The sequence below is a fragment of the Suncus etruscus genome (genome assembly GCF_024139225.1).
Source record: "Suncus etruscus isolate mSunEtr1 chromosome 15 unlocalized genomic scaffold, mSunEtr1.pri.cur SUPER_15_unloc_10, whole genome shotgun sequence".
Classification (NCBI taxonomy): domain Eukaryota; kingdom Metazoa; phylum Chordata; class Mammalia; order Eulipotyphla; family Soricidae; genus Suncus; species Suncus etruscus.
Genome location: NW_026060287.1, coordinates 8,062 through 28,806, shown reverse-complemented (window position 1 = coordinate 28,806; position 20,745 = coordinate 8,062). Strand labels below are relative to the sequence as shown.

General features: G+C 46.2%; 1 protein-coding gene across 1 annotated transcript; it reads left to right on the top strand.

Moving 5' to 3' along the window:
- Positions 1-2,553: 2,553 nt before the first annotated feature.
- On the top strand, positions 2,554-20,087 carry LOC126000463 (zinc finger protein 595-like; the record flags this gene model as incomplete). The annotated part of the gene is made up of 4 exons (XM_049767738.1): positions 2,554-2,562; positions 6,070-6,972; positions 18,292-18,318; positions 19,961-20,087. Coding segments are annotated over exons 1-4 (1,066 nt in total), but the record flags the coding sequence as incomplete, so codon positions are not given.
- Positions 20,088-20,745: the final 658 nt, after the last annotated feature.

The window sequence follows — 20,745 nt, the reverse complement described above, 5'->3', positions numbered from 1 at the left end:
TGGGTGAGTGGAGATTTGGGCCACAATCACAGGGGCTCAGGGGCACTTGGGTCTGTCCCGTGTGTGACTTGGGTCAGCACCTGATGGGCAAAAGCCCTCCTAGGAGTCCTACAGTCTCCTCGTCCGAGATCTCTTGTGTGAGAAGCTCCAAGTCCCAGACACAAGTCACATCGTGGTCCTTCATAAGTGCTGCAGATAAAAGGATAACTATGCTACACCATGCTGTTTGGCGCTTCTCAGATGTTCCCTTGAAAAGTAGCTGGATGCTGGGTTCAGATGTGCTGATGGGAGTGAGCATCAAGCAGGACCACCAAGACGGAGCTGGGAGGGAATTGTGACGACCAGTTTATAAGGCGACCTTGGACTGTCGGAGGGCACGCCCAGCCCCAATAGCGGATCCTCTGGAAGGTTTGTCACCCTTGCGGCCCTGTGGTAGTGGCACCTCCGGCCAGAGAATAGCATGACTCCCCTAGTCTGTGTTGGCACCTGGAGGATCGGGTGTTACTGCTATAAAGAGCCCGTGTTCCTGTTCCCATCAGAACTCCCCAACACAAACAGTATCTTGCTCTATTGCCCCGTGTTGGAAGAAGCTGTCCAATGCTTGGTCCATGAGGGCTTTTCAAGCACCAGTGCTGTCACTTCTGATCAGGGCGGGATATCTCTGCTGCTCATGGGTTTTCCTTTTCTTCAGGCATTACTGCAAAGGTCCTTACTGCTGCAAATAAGGAGGAATCCAGGAGAGAGAAGATGGAAAGAAACACTCTGACATCCTGTATCCAGGTAGCAGTGAGTATGGCACAGAGAGGGACAGGGTGGGGGACAGCAGTGTGCAGCCCCCAGTACAGAGGGAGGGGTTCAGAGATATTTTAGGAAAGAATCTCTTGCCCTGGTTTGACTCCAGTCAGTACCACTGACCTCTGCTATTAGAGGCCTCTTTTGTCCTTGTTTGCTGTGTTTGTTTTGGGTTCCACACCTGATGGTGCTCAGGTCTGACTCCTATTCAGTGTTCTTGGGCTACTCTTGTCATGTGTTAGACATTATGGAGAGCTAACCCAGGTTCAACTTCTGGTAATAAGGACCTTGGTATTGGTGAGGAAGGAGACCTTGATCTCAGGATATCTGCCTGGAGTATCTATCATTCCTTATTCACAAATGGAAAAACACTTGATTTATGTTAATATTTTGTCCCCACATTTAATAGGTTTATCCCTAACTCTGCACTTCACCTTCACTCTGCATAATCTTGCCTCCTCCCTTCAGTCATATTTCTACCAGTAAACTAGTTGCATTTTTGAAGCCTCTTGTCAGCAAGCCCTCTGGCTTCATGGCTTTAAGAGAGAAATAAGAGCCAAGGGTCTTTTTGGAAGTTATTTGAATCGAGTAATTTTTTAACCTAAAATAGGATGGATCCATTTCAGGGTGAGTTGTGAATGCTGATAAACAAGAGCACAGCTTTGAGTCACTCACTGAACCATGAGTTTTCCTTCTCACCCTTTTTTCATTGTGCAGAGTCTGACATGGGGATGGAATGGAATGATATGGTATGTGTTTACCATTTGGGGCAACACCCAGAGTTGACTTTACAGATCCTTCTGGTTCTGTGCTTGGTTTTGACCTTGCTGTGTGTACATAACTTCACCTCAAGAACACTCTACAAGAGTGTCCACAGGTCATGTTGGCTGATGGGACTTCCTCAAAGTGAATCTCGTGATGATGGGACTTCCTCAAAGTGAATCTCATGATGGTAGAGAGAACATGGAGGCTGGTTCCTCCCAAGGCTAGGGGCTTGTCCCTGAGTCTCTAGGCTCCTGGGTATCCTGCATCAGTGTAGATTCCAGGTTGCAGCTGTCCATGACCCCCTCCTGTATTGCTACTCAGGATGCTGTGACCTTCTCTCAAGTATCTGTAAGCTTCTCCCAGGATGAGTGGCTGTGCCTTGACCCCTCCCAGAAGAATCTCTACAGAGAAGTGATGCTAGAGACCTACCAGCACCTTTGGGACATAGGTGAGAACCCCACTGGGGCATCTCTGAGGGCCGATCTGATTGATTGAACCTGGGTTAACCTCATGTAAGACAAACCTCATGTAAGACCTACCAGAGTGCTCTTGTTCTCACCTTGGGTGAAGTTCTCTTCATGAGTTCATAAGCACCCAATGGCAGAGATGGGGTAGCCCCATTGCTTCTTGAAAACTTATGTGGGGGAATGTGATCTCATCTGAGGCTCTTGCATGCAAACTCTGTTTCCCAATTTATTGCTCCCTATCTTAGCCACAGTTTAATAGTTTTGTTTATTGTTTAGTTTTGGACCACACCTAGCATAACCTGGAGATTTTGCCCACTTATGACTGTACTCAGAAACACTGCTGTGGGAGAGAATAGCATGAAAGATAGGTTGCTTGCCTTGACAGAGGCTGACCTGGGTTCAATCCCAGCATCCCAATGATCTCCAGAGGCTTTCCAGAGTGATTCCTGGTCACGTGGCCAGGAGTAATCCCTGAGCATCACCAAGTGTGGCCCAAAATCAATAAAGAGAAAACTGCTTGTGGGGCACAATGGATCCTGTACGTGGTTCGGGTATCCAAATTGTTGTCAGTCTGTACTGCCCCACTGTACTTTTGTTCAAACCCTTAATTTTGTTTTGTTTGTTTACTTTTGGGCCATGCCCAGCAGCTTTCAGGTTTAACTCCTGTATCAGCACTCAGAAATTAGTCCTGGCCAGCTCTGGGGATAATATGGGATGCCTGGGATCGAACGGGGGTTCATCTTGGATTGGCTATGTGCAAGGCAAATGCCCTACTGCTGTGCTATTACCAAAGCCCTTACTTTTTAAGACATGATTGGTCCTTGCAAACCTTAGTGGTGATTGAGATTATTCCTAGCTTGATATTCTGTGCTCATCTCACAAGGGCTCAGGGTTCTGAGATTGATGCATTTTGTCCTAGTGTGAGCCCTTTTTGTCCTATTGCTGGCTCCTTGTTTCACACTTTGATTTCACCCTGGTGTCGTCTGTGTGATAAGCAACGTGCATATGCAGAGCAGATATTCTATTCTTTATTCATTCCACGATTCAGCCTCTTTTATTAGGGACCCAGACTAGACCTGAGGTGCTATCCTCTTTCCTGCTTTTTACCCATGAATGATACCTCTTTGCCAGGGCATTGTGGGGTGAAGCCTGCGCTGATCTCCTGGTTGGAAGTAGGAGACCTTGGAAGGCTGCAGAGAGGCATGTTTCCAGGTAAGTGTGGCAATAATCCCGTGACTCAGACCCTGGTATGTTTAGCATCCTGGGCCTACAGAAATGTGGTTGCTGAGCAATATGTGTTAGGCTAGTTGATCGAGGTGGAGTCTTTTCCATTCCCATTCATTGCTTTTGCTGTTGAATCCCAATATGTTCTGGAATTTTGCTGTCTTACATTGCTCTTTCTGGTTTTCTTTCTGTGGATCTTTAGAACAGAAGCTTCGATTCTGTGCCTTCACCTACATCTGTGCTCTCTGGTTGCATAGCCTGGTTTTGGGGTGCCCTTCTCAGCAGTTGCTGGATGTTCCTCTCACCAGTCTTTCTACACTTCCCTTCACCATGAACTTTAGCAGAGTATTTTGTGTTCCAAAGAAGTGGTTCTTTTTCATGTTTTTGATACCTACTTATCAGTGCTGTTAGAGTTTACTAGTGCTTTTTTCAGATTAGCTCCTAATGGTCTCGGGTGCCATATGGGATGCTGGAGGCAAACTTGGTCCACCACTTAGAAGGTCAACACCCTCTCTGCTATACTGTGTATTTGACATCATTATTGAAAATACTAAGAAATTCTTTGGGGGTGGCACACCTGGTTGTGCTCAGGGGTAACTCCTGGCTGCCGGGCCCATTTAGGAAGCCAGGGATTGACCACAAGTCTGTCCTATGTGAATATAGGACTCTATGTGATAGAGTGACGCATACACTCTATTACTCTGCTTCCACTCTCGCCCCAAACCGTAAGAAATTTTTTATTTGTTTGTTTTTTGAGAGGGCCACAACCGGCAGTACTGAGGTATGACTCCTGGCACTACACTCGGAAATCGCCACTGGCAGGCTCAGGACCATATTGCATGTCGGGATTTGAACCACCGTTCTTCTGCATGCAAGGCAAATGCCTATGTCCATGCTCTTTCTGGCTCCCATACCATAAGAAATTTTTATATTTGTTGTATTGGATAAATCAGTTATGCTCAGCACAACCTGATCTGCACAAACTAATTCCTCCATTCATGGCTTTAGGGAGTATATGGGATGCCGAGAATAAAACTCGAGTCAGCTAGTTTCAAATAAAACTCCCTCAATTCTGGGCTTTCTATGTGTACCACTAAGTATGTTTTATCTGTTGCAAAGGGAAATCCACACTGAGCTATTTACTGCAATGCTTTTGATTCATCTTCTCTTTTCTCAAAACTGATTTAGTACCTTAAAACCTGTATTCCTTCCATCACTGGAATTCACTCATCTGTACTGAGCAATTCACTGCAATCCTTCTGACTTATCTTCCCTTTTCTTTAAGCTGATTTTGTACCTTTAACACATGTATTCATTCCATCACTTTTGCTGCATTCCACCAGGTTACATTCAACTAATATTTGGGTGGGGAGGTTGGGACACTGCCAATGGTGCTCAGGGTTACTCCTGGCTCTGTGATTAGAAATTGCTCTTGACAGGCTCCAGGGACCATATAGAATGCCAGCAATTGATCGAAGGTCCTTCCTGGGTTGGCTGTGTGAAAGGCAAATGCCAAACAAATACTATCTATCTGGCCCATTCAGCTAATTTTTTTTGGTTTTTGGGTCACATCTAGCAGCGCTAAGGGGCTACTCCTGGCTCTACGCTCAGAAATCACTCCTGTCAGGCATGGGGGACCATATGAGATACTGGGATTCGAACAATCGTGCTTCTGCATGAAAGACAGATGCCTTACCTCCATGCTATCTCTCCAGCCCCTCAACTAATCCTTTTTTTTGGGGGGGGCCACACCTGGTGACACTCATGGGATACTCCTGGCTATGCACTCAGAAATTGCTCCTGGTTTGGGGGACCGTATGGGACGCCAGGGATTGAACCCAGATCCATCGTTGGTCAGCCACATACAAGGCAAACACTGCACTGTTACGCTATCGCTCCGACCCAGCCCATTCAACTAATTCTAACATTTTATATTTGGGTTGATTTTAGATGGTGGACCACAAATTCCGATATTGACATTTCTTTTTTTTTTTTTTTTTTTTTTTTGTTTTTTTGTTTTTTTGTTTTTTTGGTTTTTTTGGGTCACATCCGGCGGTGCTCAAGGGTTACTCCTGGCTGTCTGCTCAGAAATAGCTCCTGGCAGGCACGGGGGACCATATGGGACACCGGGATTCGAACCAACCACCTTTGGTCTTGGATCGGCTGCTTGCAAGGCAAACGCCACTGTGCTATCTCTCCGGGCCCCGATATTGACATTTCAACAATTTGCTTTTGGAATGAGATACCCAAAAAAGTATGAGATGGTAAGTGTTGCAAGTTCCAATTCAATATTATGATTGTGCTGGTTGGATACTCAATGCTGCAAGCACATACTCTGCACTGCTGAGAATGCTGAGCACTCGTTTGATATCAGGCTTCTCATGTGGTCCTCTAAGCCTGCCAGGATAGATTTCTGAGAGCAGAATCAAGAATAAACTCTGAGCCCCATTGTGTCCCAAATGCAAAATAGTAAAAACAAAGAAACAAAAAAATGTGGGAAATCCAAGGCAGAGACAAGTAACTGAACTAATCCTCTGCTATTTCACAGAAAAACAGCCAGACCCTGTTGGATGGAGCTGATCCAGTGCTGCGTGCCGCAGTCTGGAGGAAATTGTCCTGTCATTTTCCCAATGGGAGTGAAGAATCAGGGGGCATCTGTTGTGAAGTGGACGAGAATGAAGAGAGATTTCTTACATCAGAGCCAGTGACCACTGTACAAAACGCCCCTGAATCTGCTCTGCCCAGTCCCTGGACTCAGACCCCCACAGTGGGACCATCCTGGGAAAGGCGAACAACAGTGTTTGCTCTGTGCCCCTCACAGTCTCAGGCTAACCAGCACATTACCCATAGAGTGGAGCCACCTGAGTGTAAGCAATGTGGGGGGGACTTTGTGTGTGCCCTGTACCTTGAAGTTTCCTCAAACACCCTCAGTACAAAAGATACCCCTGAGGGTCTGCGGGGTGATTATGCCCTGAGTCAAACTTCATTCCAAAGAGACACTAAGGAAGTCCAACCACAAGAGAAGCAAAATACATGTCAGGAGTGTGGGAAGGCTTTCAGGCAATCCTCAGGACTCTGTATTCACAAGAAAATTCATTCTGGAGAGAAACATTATACATGTCAGGAGTGTGGGAAGACCTTCAAGCAATACTCAGGTCTTTATCATCACAAGAAAATTCATACTGGAGAGAAACCTTATACATGTCAGGAGTGTGGGAAGGCCTTCAGGCAGTCCTCAGGTCTTTATAATCACAAGAAAATTCATACTGGAGAGAAACAATATACATGTCAGGAGTGTGGGAAGTCCTTCAATCAATCCTCAAACCTTACTAGTCACAAGAAAATGCATACTGGAGAGAAATCTTATACATGTCAGGAGTGTGGGAAGGCCTTCAGGCAATCCTCGGGACTCTCTATTCACAAGAATATTCATACTGGAAAGAAACCTTATACGTGTCAGGAGTGTGGGAAGGCCTTCAGGCAGTCCTCACACCTTAATAGTCACAAGAAAATTCATACTGGAGAGAAACCTTATACATGTCAGGAGTGTGGGAAGGCCTTTACTCGATCCTCACACCTTAATAATCACAAGAGAATTCATTCAGGAGAGAAACCTTATACATGTCAGGAGTGTGGGAAGGCCTTCACTCGCGCCTCAAGCCTTAATAGTCACCGGAAAATTCATACTGGAGAGAAACAATATACATGTCAGGAGTGTGGGAAGGTATTCACTCAATCCTCAAGTCTTTGTATTTACAAGAGAACTATATTAGAGAGAAGTCTCATACATGTCAAGAGTGTGGGAAGTCCCTCACTGTCCTCACACCTTAATAGCCACAAGAGAATTCATACAGGAGAGAAGCCTTATACATGCCAGGAGTGTGAGAAGGCCTTCACTCAATCTTCAGATCTTTATATTCAAAAGAGAATTCATACTGGATAGAAGCCTTGTGCATTTCAGTAGAGTGGGCGAGTCTTCCGTGTTTCCACAGATCTCTAAGCATAAAAGAATTCATCCTGGAGAGTAGCCTTTTACATGTCAGTGTGGGGAGGGCTACTCTCATTCTTCAGACCTTGCTATGCACAAAAGAGTTCATCCCTGAGTGAAGCCTAATACATACCAGGAGTGTGGAACCACCCTCACTCGAACTTCAGTCATTAATAAGCAAGGTATTTCATACAGTAGAGAAGCCTCACATGAATATTCATACTGGAGACAAGCCTTGAACATGTCAGTATGTAAGGCATTCTGTTGATCTCTAAGAACAAGAATGTATAATATAGAAAAGGCTTAAATCTGAAATGTGGGAAGGCATTCACTATCTCAAGACTTACTTTCAGGGGAATATTAAAATAGAGAAAAGTGTCAACCGTACTGGTGTTTGGGAACGTCTTCACTTATTTCTCAGACCTTATCAAACAGCAAAATTCAGGGAGGGGAAAAAAAAAACAGCAAAATTCATACTGGCTACAAACCCTCTCCATATATATATGGATTGTGGGAAGGTCTTCATTCTTCAAGATTCACAGCCATTGAAATATTCATTGTGGCCAGAAACCTTATGCAAGTAAGAAATGTGTGAAGAGATTCAGTTGATCTTCAAGCCTTACTAGGTACTAAATTGTTCATACTGAAGAGGAATCTTTTTGTTTTGTTTTGTTTTTGGGCCACACCCGGTGATGCTCAGGGGTTACTCCTGGCTAGGTGCTCAGAAGTCGCTCCTGGCTTGGGGGACCATATGGGACACCGGGGGATCGAATCGCAGTCCATCCAAGGCTAGCACAGGCAAGGCAGGCACCTTACCTTTAGCGCCACTGCCCGGCCCCACTGAAGAGGAATCTTATGTATAAAAGGACTGGGAAATCCTTTGAATCCCTCTTATACCTTAGGAATGATGGCAGAAGTTCTTCTGGAAAGACACCTGAGGTCCCTCACAAATGTGGGAAGATCTTTAATTCCTCCTCAGATCGTTTCAAATATATGAAAATTATATGTGGTGTGTCAGAACACAGTTAAACAGGGATGTGGTTTTTCCTCCCACACCCCTACACCAGTAAGATTACTGACATTCTTTAGATTTCTCCCAAGCCTGCCAACCTAAAGATTTTATTTCTGAATGTTTTCTCTGTAGAAGAATCAGCATCATGGAGAGAAACTATTATGTACAGTGTATGTGGTAAGGTCTTCGTTGATTTTTAAACCTTGCTTTAAATCGGATGGTTCATGCTGCAGAAAAGCTGCCTAACCATAAGTAATTTAGGAAGCTTTAAGTTAATACTCAGTGCTTTATAATACATACTATGAGAGTGGCATAATGCCCTGTTGGAGCCAACTCAGATTTGATCTCCCTCATCCCACAGGGTATCCCATGCAGGACCAGGATTGGCTCCTATGTTCAGCAACAGTGTAAGTCCTGAACATTGAGAGGTGTAGTCCAAAAATAAATTCCAAAATACATATGGGTTATAAACCTTAAGAAGGTAAAGTTTTTGATAGACCTTTGCTCAGAGTTCAGACTTCAGTAGTTATGGGAGAATTCACAGTGGTGTGAAGCCTCACACATGTACTGTATTGGGGAAACCCTTTGACATTTGCTCAGCAAACCACCTAGGAGGGTTTAGAAGCCCAACAGGTGGCATGGTTGTGGCAAGCTTTCACTCAGCCTCATATCTAATTGTATGGTTCACATCCCCTGAGTGAAACGACTTTATTATCCACATTGGGGACTGCACAAAAGCACCTAGGTCTTATTGTGTGAGAGGTATATAGAGGTCTATATAATGTTTCTTTTTTTTTTTGGTTTTTGGGCCACACCCTGTGACACTGAGGGGTTACTCCTGGTTATGCGCTCAGAAGTTGCTCCTGGCTTCTTGGGGGACCATATGGGACGCCGGGGGATCGAACCGCGGTCCGTCCTAGGCTAGCGCAGGCAAGGCAGGCACCTTACTTCCAGCGTCACCGCCCGGCCCCAATGTTTCTCTTTTGTATCTGTTCTTTCTGCCTGCCTTTTCCCCTCCCTCCTTTTAGGGGAGGGACACTATCAATAAATTCAAGCCGGGGCCGGAGAGATATCATGGAGGTAAGGCGTTTGCCTTTCATGCAGGAGGTCGTCGGTTCGAATCCCGGCGCCCCATATGGTCCCCTGTGCCTGCCAGGAGCAATTTCTGAGCCTGAAGCCAGGAATAACCCCTGAGCACTGTCGGGTGTGACCCAAAAACAAAAAAAAAATTCAAGCCGAGGCTGAGAGGAAGAAGCCTTTTGCTGCAGGCTTGCTAGCTCCTGATTTGGAGCAACTTGCTAGTAGATAAATGGCATTGCTTTTATGTTCTAACCTCATTTTACCCTCTTGTTTGTGTGAATTATTATTGCTGGCAAGTGCCTTCCACATTGTCCACTTGTTCTGACCCTTGCACAGAGCAAATTGGAAATTGAAAATCTCCCTTTTCTCAGACTTCCTACCCACATGATTGTGGTGGTTTTGGGGCCTATATGCTGAAGTTCAGGTGTGCTTCCTGGTTAAATTCAGTTTTATAACTCATCAGGGGTGCCAGTATTCAAAAGAGGGTCAGTGCCTGTGAGCAAACTACTCTCCCCATTGTCCTGTGGATTTAGTCTTAGTGAGATATTTCAATATTTACAATGTTGCCCCATAATTCTTCTAGATCACTGAAGCATTTTTCCTAGGACCCAGAACTGAAATCCACAAGGACTTACTCTTGTTCTCATCTCAGAAATCAATCCTGGCAGGCTCCAGGGACCACATGCAATGCAAGAGATCAAACCACCATGTGGCACATAGCAAGGAAAATGTCCTATCTACTGTGCTATCATAGTTCTGGCCCAACTCTTTACATTATCTCATCACTGAGTGTCTTGGCTTTGATATGCTTCTGGTCCTCGTTACAAACAGGGCCAGCTCCCCAAAGAGCAACTTAGAGATTCACCTGTAATGAGAACTTTTTGTATTAAAAAGTTTCTGGGTTTGGGGCCGGGTAGGTGGCGCTGGAGGTAAGGTGCCTGCCTTGCAAGCGCTAGCCAAGGAAGGATCGCGGTTCGATCCCCCGGCGTCCCATATGGTCCCCCCAAGCCAGGGGCGATTTCTGAGCACATAGCCAGGAGTAACCCCTGAGCGTCAAATGGGTGTGGCCCCCCCCCCAAAAAAAAAAAAAGGGGGGGCCGGGCGGTGGCACTAAAGGTAAGGTGCCTGCCTTACCTGCACTACCCTAGGACGGACCACGGTTCGATCCCCCGGCGTCCCATATGGTCCCCCAAGCCAGGAGCGACTTCTGAGCGCATAGCCAGGAGTAACCCCTGAGCGTCACCGGGTGTGGCCCAAAAACCAAAAAAAAAAAAAAAAAAAAAGTTTCTGGGTTTTAGTTTTTTCTTTAAGGAAAATTCTAAAATATTTCATGAAAATAATTCAAATGCCTGTATCCACTTCAGAGGACCCATTATCTGCAATACAGGGTAATGGATGTAAAATGGGTAACAGCCATCGCCAAATTTGATCTCACATAACCCTCTGGGATGATGGTACTCTGTTCCGGGCCGAACAGTACTGTACAATAATCAGTTTTTGAGGAAGAGGTTGGCTGGCATCACTGGTATGAAACTGCTTCACATTACAATGCAAGATGCCGTGTTCCTCTTCTGGGTAGATGAAATTGTGCGAACCCTGGTTCAGGAGTCTGTACTATCTCTACCATGTGCCCTGGATGGGTGATTTATACAGAACACAAATTCGGAGTGGGAGTGATGTCTGCATCTGTGAGAGAAGATCTTTAAGGAGTATTTCTGAAGGCAATGGGCCTGAGGGGATTAGAGTTGTTAGAGAGAAAAACGCAGAATGGTCTCACTCATCTATGGGTTTTAAGAAAAATGAAAGACATTCTTGCAATAATAATTTTCAGACACAAAAGAGAAAAGAGCTGGAAGTTCCAGCTCACCTCAGGAAGCTCAACACAAAGAGTGATGAGTTTAGTTAGAGAAATAACTACATTTTGATCTGTCCTAATAATGAGAATGTATGAGGGAAATGGAAAGCCTGTCTAGAGTACAGGTGGGGGTCAGATTGGGAACAGGGAGATTTGGGACATTGGTGATGGGAATGTTGCACTGGTGATGGGTGATGTTCTTTGCATGACTGAAACCCAAACACAATCATGTATGTAATCAAGTTGTTTAAATAAATATAAAAATAGATACAATACTAAAAATACTGTGAATCTGTAATATCTTTTTTGGGGGGAAGTACCCGGAAGTACTCAGGGGTTACTGAGCTCTAAAATCAGAAGTCATTCCGAAATCATTCCTGGCAGGCTCAGGGGACCATATAGGATGCTGGGATTCGAACCACCGACCTTCTGCATGAAAGGCCTTACGTCCATGCTATCTTTCTGGCCTCATCAATAATCTTAAGAGAAAACAAGCTCACACTCTGAAACAGCAACTTAACCTAGTCAGCAAAAATGATAAGGCTTGAGTGGGTTGAGAAACATCAATATCAAGCCCCCAATTTCCCATGTTCCCATGAGAGAATACATCTAGAATATATATAGGGGCACTGAGGAACTAATGTCCGAGACAGACAGCTGTTAAGTTTCAGAAATTCCCAGCTTCCCTTTCCAATCTTGAATGTCACTGGAGCCACAAGAAAGGCTAATTTCAGAAATACTGACAATGGGAAAACTCTGGAAACAAGGTCAAATTAATAGGATTGTGGTAGTGTCAAATTCCTGTTACACTTCAGATTCATTTGTTCGATATTAGTCCTCCTATCAGATATACATATGGGGTAATGTCTTGGAGGGAAAGGTATTTTGTCATAACCCACTAAGGGTTATTTTCTTATTCTAGTATCACAGTACGGGACGGTCACTGTTCAAGAGAATCATAACGAGGGCCAGAGCATAGTGCCTTCAAAGAGCTGATTCACAATGGACCTGAATTTGATTCCAGGCATTTCATACAGCACCCCCAAACAAGTCAGGACTGATTTCTGAGTGCTGAGCTAGGAATAACTCCAGAGCATTCCTGTCAACACGATCTTCCAAGAAGCATCGTGTTGATCCAAGGCTGCTGAGTATGGCCCTAATGAAACCACGAAAAGAAATGAAGTCAGGGAGCCAGAGTAATCTTACTGCAAGGAGGGATTTTTCTTGCATGTGTACAACCAGGGTTCAGTCACCATTATTCCATAGGGTCCTAAGCCTGCTAGGAGTAATTTCGTAGCATAGAGCCAAGAATAATCCCAAAATGCCACCAGGGATGTCTCATAAAACAAAAACAATCACAACCAAAGTACTTAAACCATGTATAAACTTTGCAGGGGGGTCCAGGATGGCTCTCTTTTATGGCATGCAGGAGCCAGTAGGTTTTCCGCATCACTTCTGTGTAGAACTTCCTCTGAGATGTGTCTAAGCATGGCCACTACTCTAGGACAAAGCTCAAGCCCACATTGGGAAGAGTCACTGTGCTATAAACCAGCATACAAGGAGGTGTCAGGTTCCAAATCCACCCTATAACTGGGTTGAGACTGGTCTCTTTATGGAACTAGATGGTCTTAATGTCTCTTTTTTCTGCCTTTTCAAGGAACCTGCCTCAACAAATATTTCCACAATGCACTATCGAGGAGAATGCTCTAACCTGAATCCAGGAAAGTCAGATCACCCACCACATGGGCTCTATTCTAGAAGGTTCTTGGAGGTGTGGCATTTTTAAAAGACATCTCAGAGCCAGTCCCCATCAGCACTTGGTCTACTGAGCACTTCTGGGAGTAAAACATGAGCATAGAGCTAGGAGCTCAGCAAGCAACAGCAGTTGGGTGGTTGCCTTGCATGTGACCTACCCAGGTTTGATTCCTGCTATTCCATAAGGTTCCCCCAGCCTTGGGTGCAGAGCAAGGAGTAACACCTGAGTGATACTGGGTATGGCCCAAAATTGAAAATTCAACTCAGGTGTGGCACGAAAATTAGACTTTGCCCAGGATTAAAGTGATGAGAAGGAAAATCCAGGGTCCTGTGAGTGACTCAATCCTGTACTTGGAGTTATCAGTGCTCTATGTCCACCCCCAAGCAAATCCCTCCTGGACAAGATAAAATGACTAGACTGCAAACAATGTATGTCTTCCTGAATGATCCTTTGCTTTCTTTCCTTCTTTATTTTTAAAGGGAAAGTCATGAGACTGCTTACGAGGAGGCTTTGAAAGTACACCTGGTTTAGTGAGAAATGAGGCCAAATGGAGGAGGTGAGGCTGTGAAAGACAAATAGGCTGAACTGCATGTCCTGGGGTCAGAGCAAGAGTCAATCCCAAGCACAAGTTTAGGGTCCCAGATGTTGCTAGTTTTGACTCCTAAGTGCAGAGCCCTGAATGAGTCTTGATCACCACCAAACTGTCATAAAATTCACTACAAAAAACCCATGAGATGCAAAACACATACACACAAATAAATTTAATTGGAAAAAACCCACAAAGAAATGCACTTGCAGAAAGGACTCAGCCACATACTTTCAAATAAGTCAGGAAATTCTTCACCAATAACCTAGAGTTGGAAACCCTGTGGGGAGTGTGCCAAACCTTCATGGAGGTCTTGAATGAAGACAGGAAAGATTCATGTGAGCGGGCATCAGCCTGGAGTCTGGAAAATCAGTAAAATTTTAAAACGAACTTTGTGCTGGACTGACAAAACAGTTAGGAAGACTTGAAGGGGACTGTGACAGGATGAGTCTCTGAGACCCCACATGGTCCCCAAGATGAGCATGAGAGTGAGCTGAGTGCAGAGCAAGGAGAATCCCCTCCTGTATGTGGTGTCGATAATGAGAGGGAAAAATATCAAAGAATGTTTTCTCATATGAGGCAGGAGTGATGCTTCCTGGCAGAAATCCTGGGGACAACATTCCATTGCTCATCAACATTAGGGTTCATATTACTGTTGCAATACTGCCCTTGATGGGGTTGACTGATGGAGGGATGGAGGATGAGGCCTTTCTCCTTCAGTTCGGACCATGCAACTGTTACCCTGTTCATCCGGCAGTTCTGAGGTGAATGCGCCAGGAAGAAGGCTAACAGGCAGTCAGGCTTCTGAAGAAAACAGCTTTTATTCCATAGAAGAGGCTGAAGCCAAAAGACCCCAGAATCAGCCCAGGAGCAGAATCAGGTCCCACCCAATGGTGGGAGCAGAATCAGGTACCACCTTAGGGTGGGAGCAGAATGCCAGGTCACACCTAGGGTAGGGCACAATCACCAATCAGGGTAGGGTCAGTAACATAATAATTCCATTGAAATGTTTACATGCACAATATATTTCCAGGAACTCAACCCTGGATCTCACAGCCCATCGGGACTGTGTGCAATGCCATAAGTGACCCAACAGCACAGAGCCTGGAGTGAGGGCTGAGAACCAGTGGCTTTGACAGAAAACCAAACATAATAAATAAGGACCAAGTTGGGGCTGGAGAGATAGCATGGAAGTAAAGTGTTTGCCTTGCATGCAGAAGGATGGTGGTTCAAATCCCTGCATACCATATGGTCCCCTGAGCCTGCCAGGAGCGATTTCTGAGCATAGAACCAAGAGTAACCCCTGAGTGCTTCCGGTGTGACCCAAAAACCAAAAAAATAAAATAACAAGTTGCCCAAAACAGCAAATTCCAAGAGCCATTGTGATAGTACTACAGGGAGGGCATATTTCTTGTGTTTTGTCAAACCATGTTCCATCCACGGCATCTCGTATGGTCAACTAAGCATGCTTTCTGAACACAGAGTCAGGAGGAACCCCTGAGCACTGTTGCATGTGGTGCAACGCCCCCAAAGTCCAGCTTCTAACCCCCCCACCACCATCAAATGTTACACCCGGCACAAAATTCCTTCCAGAAACATCTCTGAGCTATGCTTGCCCTGTGGGTGGCACAGTGCTTTCCCACCACTGTGTCCCTTTCTGAGTCCACACTTAGCCCATACCTGGGGACAGAGCATTAGAAAGTGCAGCCCCATCTTCTGCCTGGATTATTCCATAAAAGCATCAGCAAGGACCATTGTAGGAAGCCCTGTGAGAAAGTCACAGGCTTGAGCCATAGAGAAGCCCATCACACTGTCCTGGTCAGAAGTGCCTGCACTTGGGCTAGAAATGCTGATAGGCCACACACCATCTCAGATCCACGTGGGTGAACACAGCCATAGACTCCTTTCTCTCCTGGGAATTCAGAAGTGAGTTGGGATCCTGGCCTTGAGAGGGACAGGAGTGCTGTCTTAGCTCTACAGGGAAGAAATGGCAGCCTTGAGCCCTGCTTCTACCCTGGGCACCACACAGACCCTGGGAGCCCAGTATATAGGTTGGCTCTGGTGCACCATCTTTACACACTTGCCCTGCTAGTAGGCTGGCAGCAGTGCAGTCCCCTGCTGTTAGGCCAGAAGTGGATCTGCCCCAGTACTCTAGGTAGAAATATCTCACTGCTCACTTATCTGGCATGTGGGGATATGGGCCTGGGTCAGATTCCCCTTCCTGGCTTTAGTTTCATCATCCCAATTTACATGAGCCTATTGGGAGGGACCCCACCAATATTCATTCTTTGGTACGCTCTATTCATTGCCATTTCTAAAAATTTCCTCTTGACATAGTTGTAGCCCGTGTTCTACCACAACCATTTCATTTTGGGGTGTCGTCATAGATCTTGCTTGACCACAAGCCAAGTGCTGCCCCTAGGCTGCCCTATAGGTGTCCCACCCACCTCTTTCTCAGTCACTTCTGTCCATCAAGATGATCATGATTTATCCACAATAATAAACACAACAATGTCAAACTGTCCTGCCCTAGGTCTGTCCCTTTGAAGTTCAAAGTGAGATTGGATGGCCAAGCCTGGATCCAGACTATTGAGCCTCTTGGTTTCCCTAAAAATCTGATGAGGATGTGACATGTACGTGTGGCAGCAGGAAAGAGAGAGGAAAGTGAGTCTGGACACCTTCCTTGTTTTCTTGGTTTTATGTCACACTCATCAGTGCTAGGGGCGAACTCGTGACTTTGGGCTCAGGAACCACTCCTGCTCGGCTCAGAGGGATCCTCTGGGATGCAGGAATTTAACCTGAGTTCTGAATGATCAAGTCAATTGCCCACCCCACTTTACTATCACTCTGGACTAGCATCTGGGATTCCAGAGCATGGTACAAGTGCCAAAACATCAGTGCATTTGCAGTGATACTGACTGCTTGGGTTCAATTGTGCTCAACAGGTTCTGGGTACAGCAGCATGCCGTGGGGTCCTGGACCAGCGAAACAGGGCTGCAGTGGTACCAGTGTTCATCAGCTTGTGAGGGGACCCAGATTCCTGGCAGACACAGGCCTATGTAACATTCCTGAGTAGAGTTTTCTGTTTGTATTTATTAGTTCATTTTTATTGGGCCACACTGAGAGGTGATCATGGCTCAATGGTCAGGCATAACTCCTGATGGAGTTCAGGAGCAAGTGGGTTGTAGGGTATCAACCTCATGTCAACAGCCTGCCAGAATAATCCAGTATCTTTTTTTTTTTTTTTTGGTTTTTGGGCCACACCCGGTGATGCACAGGGGTTACTCCTGGCTATGGGCTCAGAAGTTCCTCCTGGCTTGGGGGATCATATGGGACACCGGGGATCGAACCGCGGTCCGTCCAAGGCTAGCGCAGGCAAGGCAGGCACCTTACCTCTAGCGCCACCGCCCGGCCCCATAATCCATTATCTTGTTGAATTATCACTGTTAACAACTGGTTCAATATTTTAGTTTGTTTTTGTTTTGAGGATTACACTTTTTAAATCAACATTGCAAACTACAGACACGAAACACAAACCAAGTGCTCAGAATTTACATTTTGTACCATGTGCACTATTTTGGCTTTCATGTACTTGTGTTTCAGGTTTAGATGCAGCAATGCTCAGACTTCTTTTGCCTCTGTGCTCTAGGATCCCTGCTGGCTGGGCTCAGAGAACCCTATTGGTTCCTAAAGATGGAATTGGCTCAGCTACTTGCAAAGCAAAAGCCTCACAGACACTATGAACTTTTTACCAGGTTGTCTGTGTGCATCACATTGACTGCAGCTATGGCATGCTCTGTTCATGATTTCCTGGTTACATGAGTGTACTAGAGATTCCTACAGAAGGCAAGTATCTCAGAATGGGGCTCAAGGAATGGTGGTGCTCTGTCCCCAGGTATAGGTTAAGTGTGGGCTCAGAAAGGGACACGGTGGTGGGTGAAGTGTGAAGGATGAAGCGTTCTAAGTGATAAGTAGAAGCAATATTTGAGCATGTTGGTGGACATAGCCATTGGTGCTCTCCACCTCTTCCTGTCTCTGTGTTCAGCAGATGTTTCTTGAACTGCTTGGGGAAGAGTGTACTGCTGAGGACAGTGATTTAGCAGAGTTCAACATCATGAAAGGAAAGGACGTTAATTCCTGGAAGACTAAGTTTAGTTGTTTAGTGGATGAGTTAAATTATTAAAAAATTGACACACACATAGATAGATACACACACATATATATATACATAGAGAGAGAGAGACAGAGTCAGTCATGTAAACGGAGAACAAGGACTTCAAACAAACTTCTTTTCCCCAACAGAATAGAATCCAGATGTTTTCCTCAGCAGGTTCTGGTGAACCTCACCAAGAGGGACTGGTTTTAGGGGAAAATCACTTCCTCAAAAATGGCCTCCTTAACCTTAACTGCCCTTGGATTGGCTTCCTCAGCTGCCCACTCTAGCCCATGACTCTCTTGCTCCAAGGGCTGCCCCTGTCCATCCCTCTGCTGTGACTCAAACCATTGTCAATTGCTGTTCTCCCAGCTGATTTGCACCAACAGTCGCCATCTCTCTAGGACACTGTTACCGCCAGTATTTGGAATCACTTATCCAACCAGGAAAAAATACTTCACTTTGCAAGCCTCTGGCCAGTTGTGCTGTGATGTCACGGAATCCTGGGCTTTGAAGCGCCAAAGGGCTGCCTTTGAGAGGAGAGGGAGGATTGTTGGGGTGTCCCCTCGGGCGCTGGGCGACTGGAGGAACGGTTTTCCTCTTGGCCTCCCAGGGGCTGCGGAGCTCCAGGGTCGACCAGGTGAGCGGTGGGGGCGCCCGGGTGCTTCGGGGGTGGCGGTGCCCTTGATGGGCTGGACCGGGCGTGTGGAAACAGCTGGGTCTCCTTGTTGTTGTTGCTGTTGTTGTTTTTTGGTGTGGTTTTTGGGTCACACCCAGCAAGTGCTCAGGGGTTATTGCTCAGCTGAACCAGGATCTTCTGGGTGGACAGAAGAGACCGAGAAAGAGGCGAGCTGGGCCGGATAGGGCACCCGAGGTGCTTGGCTGCAGCCTGTAATTCTGCTCTCTGTCCTGAACCTCCAGCTCGGAAATTTCAGGATTTTTCTCTAGATTCATGGCCAGGGGCCACCCTGGAGGACTCAGGCTGATGCTTGGCTCCGCGGTCTGTGATCACTGCAGGCTGTCTCGGGGGACCATGTGGGATGCCGGGAATTGAACCGGGTTCTTCCGGGTCAGCCGCCTCAGTGCACCATTTGCCAGTAGGGCAGCAGAGGGTTTGTCCCTGTTGCAGAGCCACCTGCAATGGTCGGCGCTGCTGCTGGCCTGCAAGGGAGTGCTGTTGTGCAGGGCAACTTTCCCAGAGAACTTCTGTCCTTAGCTTCCAGTGGCTGTGTGGGGCCTGAGAGAAAGTGGGGCTCAGGGCTGCAGCTTCATCCTTTGGATTTTGAGGCCACGGCTTGCACTGTTGCATCCTAGCTGAGCCCATTCATTCAGCACTTCAGATTTATTTTAGTCTCTCTCCGTGTATTGTTTTTTTTTTTTTTTTTTAGTTGGGGGGGGGGTGTCAAACCCTGTGGCACTCGGGTTATTCTTGGCTCTGCTGTCAGGAACCTCAGGTCAGCCTTGTGCAAAGCAAATCCCCTATCTGCTGAGTTATTGCTCCTGCCCCAGGTCTTTTGTTTTATTTGATTTTTTTGGAGGAAGGGAGGGAAGGGGACCACACTTGTTGGTGTTCAGGAGTTACTCCTGGCAATGCACTCATAAATCGCTCCTGTCAAGCCCAGGGGACCTATGGGATGCCTGGAATCGAACCTGAGTCCATTCTGGTTTGGCTGTGTGCAAAGCAAATGCCCTACCGCTGTGCTATCACTCCAGCCCCTGCCATTTTCAATTTTTAAAAACGTACATTATATGAAAAGCATGTATCATATAGTTAATACCATCCACTGAGCTCAGAGACAGGAGGAGTTGCAGAACACCAATAGATATGCCCATAAACATGTTCAAATATTGCTCCCACTTAGAATGGTCCCTTCAGGATCATTTGCTGAGCCCCATTTTGAACCACTTGTCTCATGTAGGAGTCTCCAGCTATGTGTACTGTGATGTCACTAAATCAGGAGATTTGTCTCCTGAATCAGAGGCACCAAAGGGCCTCTGTGTAGAGTGGAATTTGTTGGGTGGGTCTCCATGGGCACATGGAGGTCCAAAGGAATGATTTTCTTTCTGGCATCCTAGGTGTCACTCTGAGTGCCCCTGAGCTCCAGGATTTCTTCCAGATGAGCAACAGGAAGGCCCTGGGGAGGTTTGGTTGTAGTGTCCCCTAGAGTGGCTAGACCATGCATGTAAGCAGTTGGATCTTCTTGCTATTTGTTTTTGTTTTTGTGGCCACGCCTAGAGTGCAGCTGGGACTTGACTCCTTCCTCCTCTGTGTGCTGGCTCAGGATGTGGTGACCTTCCCTGATGTAGCTGTGTATTTCTCCCAGGATGAGTGGCTGTGTCTGGATGCCTCTCAGAGGAAGCTCTACAAAGACTTGATGCTGGAGACCTACCAGCATCTTCGGGTTGTTGGTGAGAGCCACCAACCTGGGGGGCACCTTTGAGGGCCAATATTCTGGTAGATTGAACCCGAGACAGCCAAAGGATTGCCCACACTGAAGTTTTGTTTGTTTATTTGTTTGCTTTTGGGTCACACCTGGTGGTACACACAGGGTACTCCTGGCTCTGCACTCAGAAATGACTCCTTGCATATAGGATGCCAGGAATCTAACCAGGGTCCTTTCTGTGTTGCTCACATGCAAGGCAAATGCCCTACCACTGTTATAGCTCTGGCCCAACCCATAGAGCTATTACTATGATCTTGTGACTCAAGTTCTTTTCATAATTTCATAAGTGCCACAGGCAGCAGAGATTTGATAACCTCAGTGCTTCTTGGGTCTTTACATGGGACATGGAACAAATCTGGGGTTCCTGCTTGCAAACCATGTTCCTAAGTCCATTGTTTCCTATCCAGGATACAGTTTAACATTTTTGGTGTGTATGTGTGTGTGTTTGTGTGTGTGGTACCAAACCTATCAGTTCTCAGGGCTTAAACTCAGGTCTGTACTCAAGAAACACTGCTGGGCCAGTGGATGGCATAGTGGATCTTTTGTTTGCCTTGTCAGTTGCTGACCTGGCTTTGATCCCTGGCAACCCAATGGTCCAAAGAATGTGCCAGACTCACTCCTGA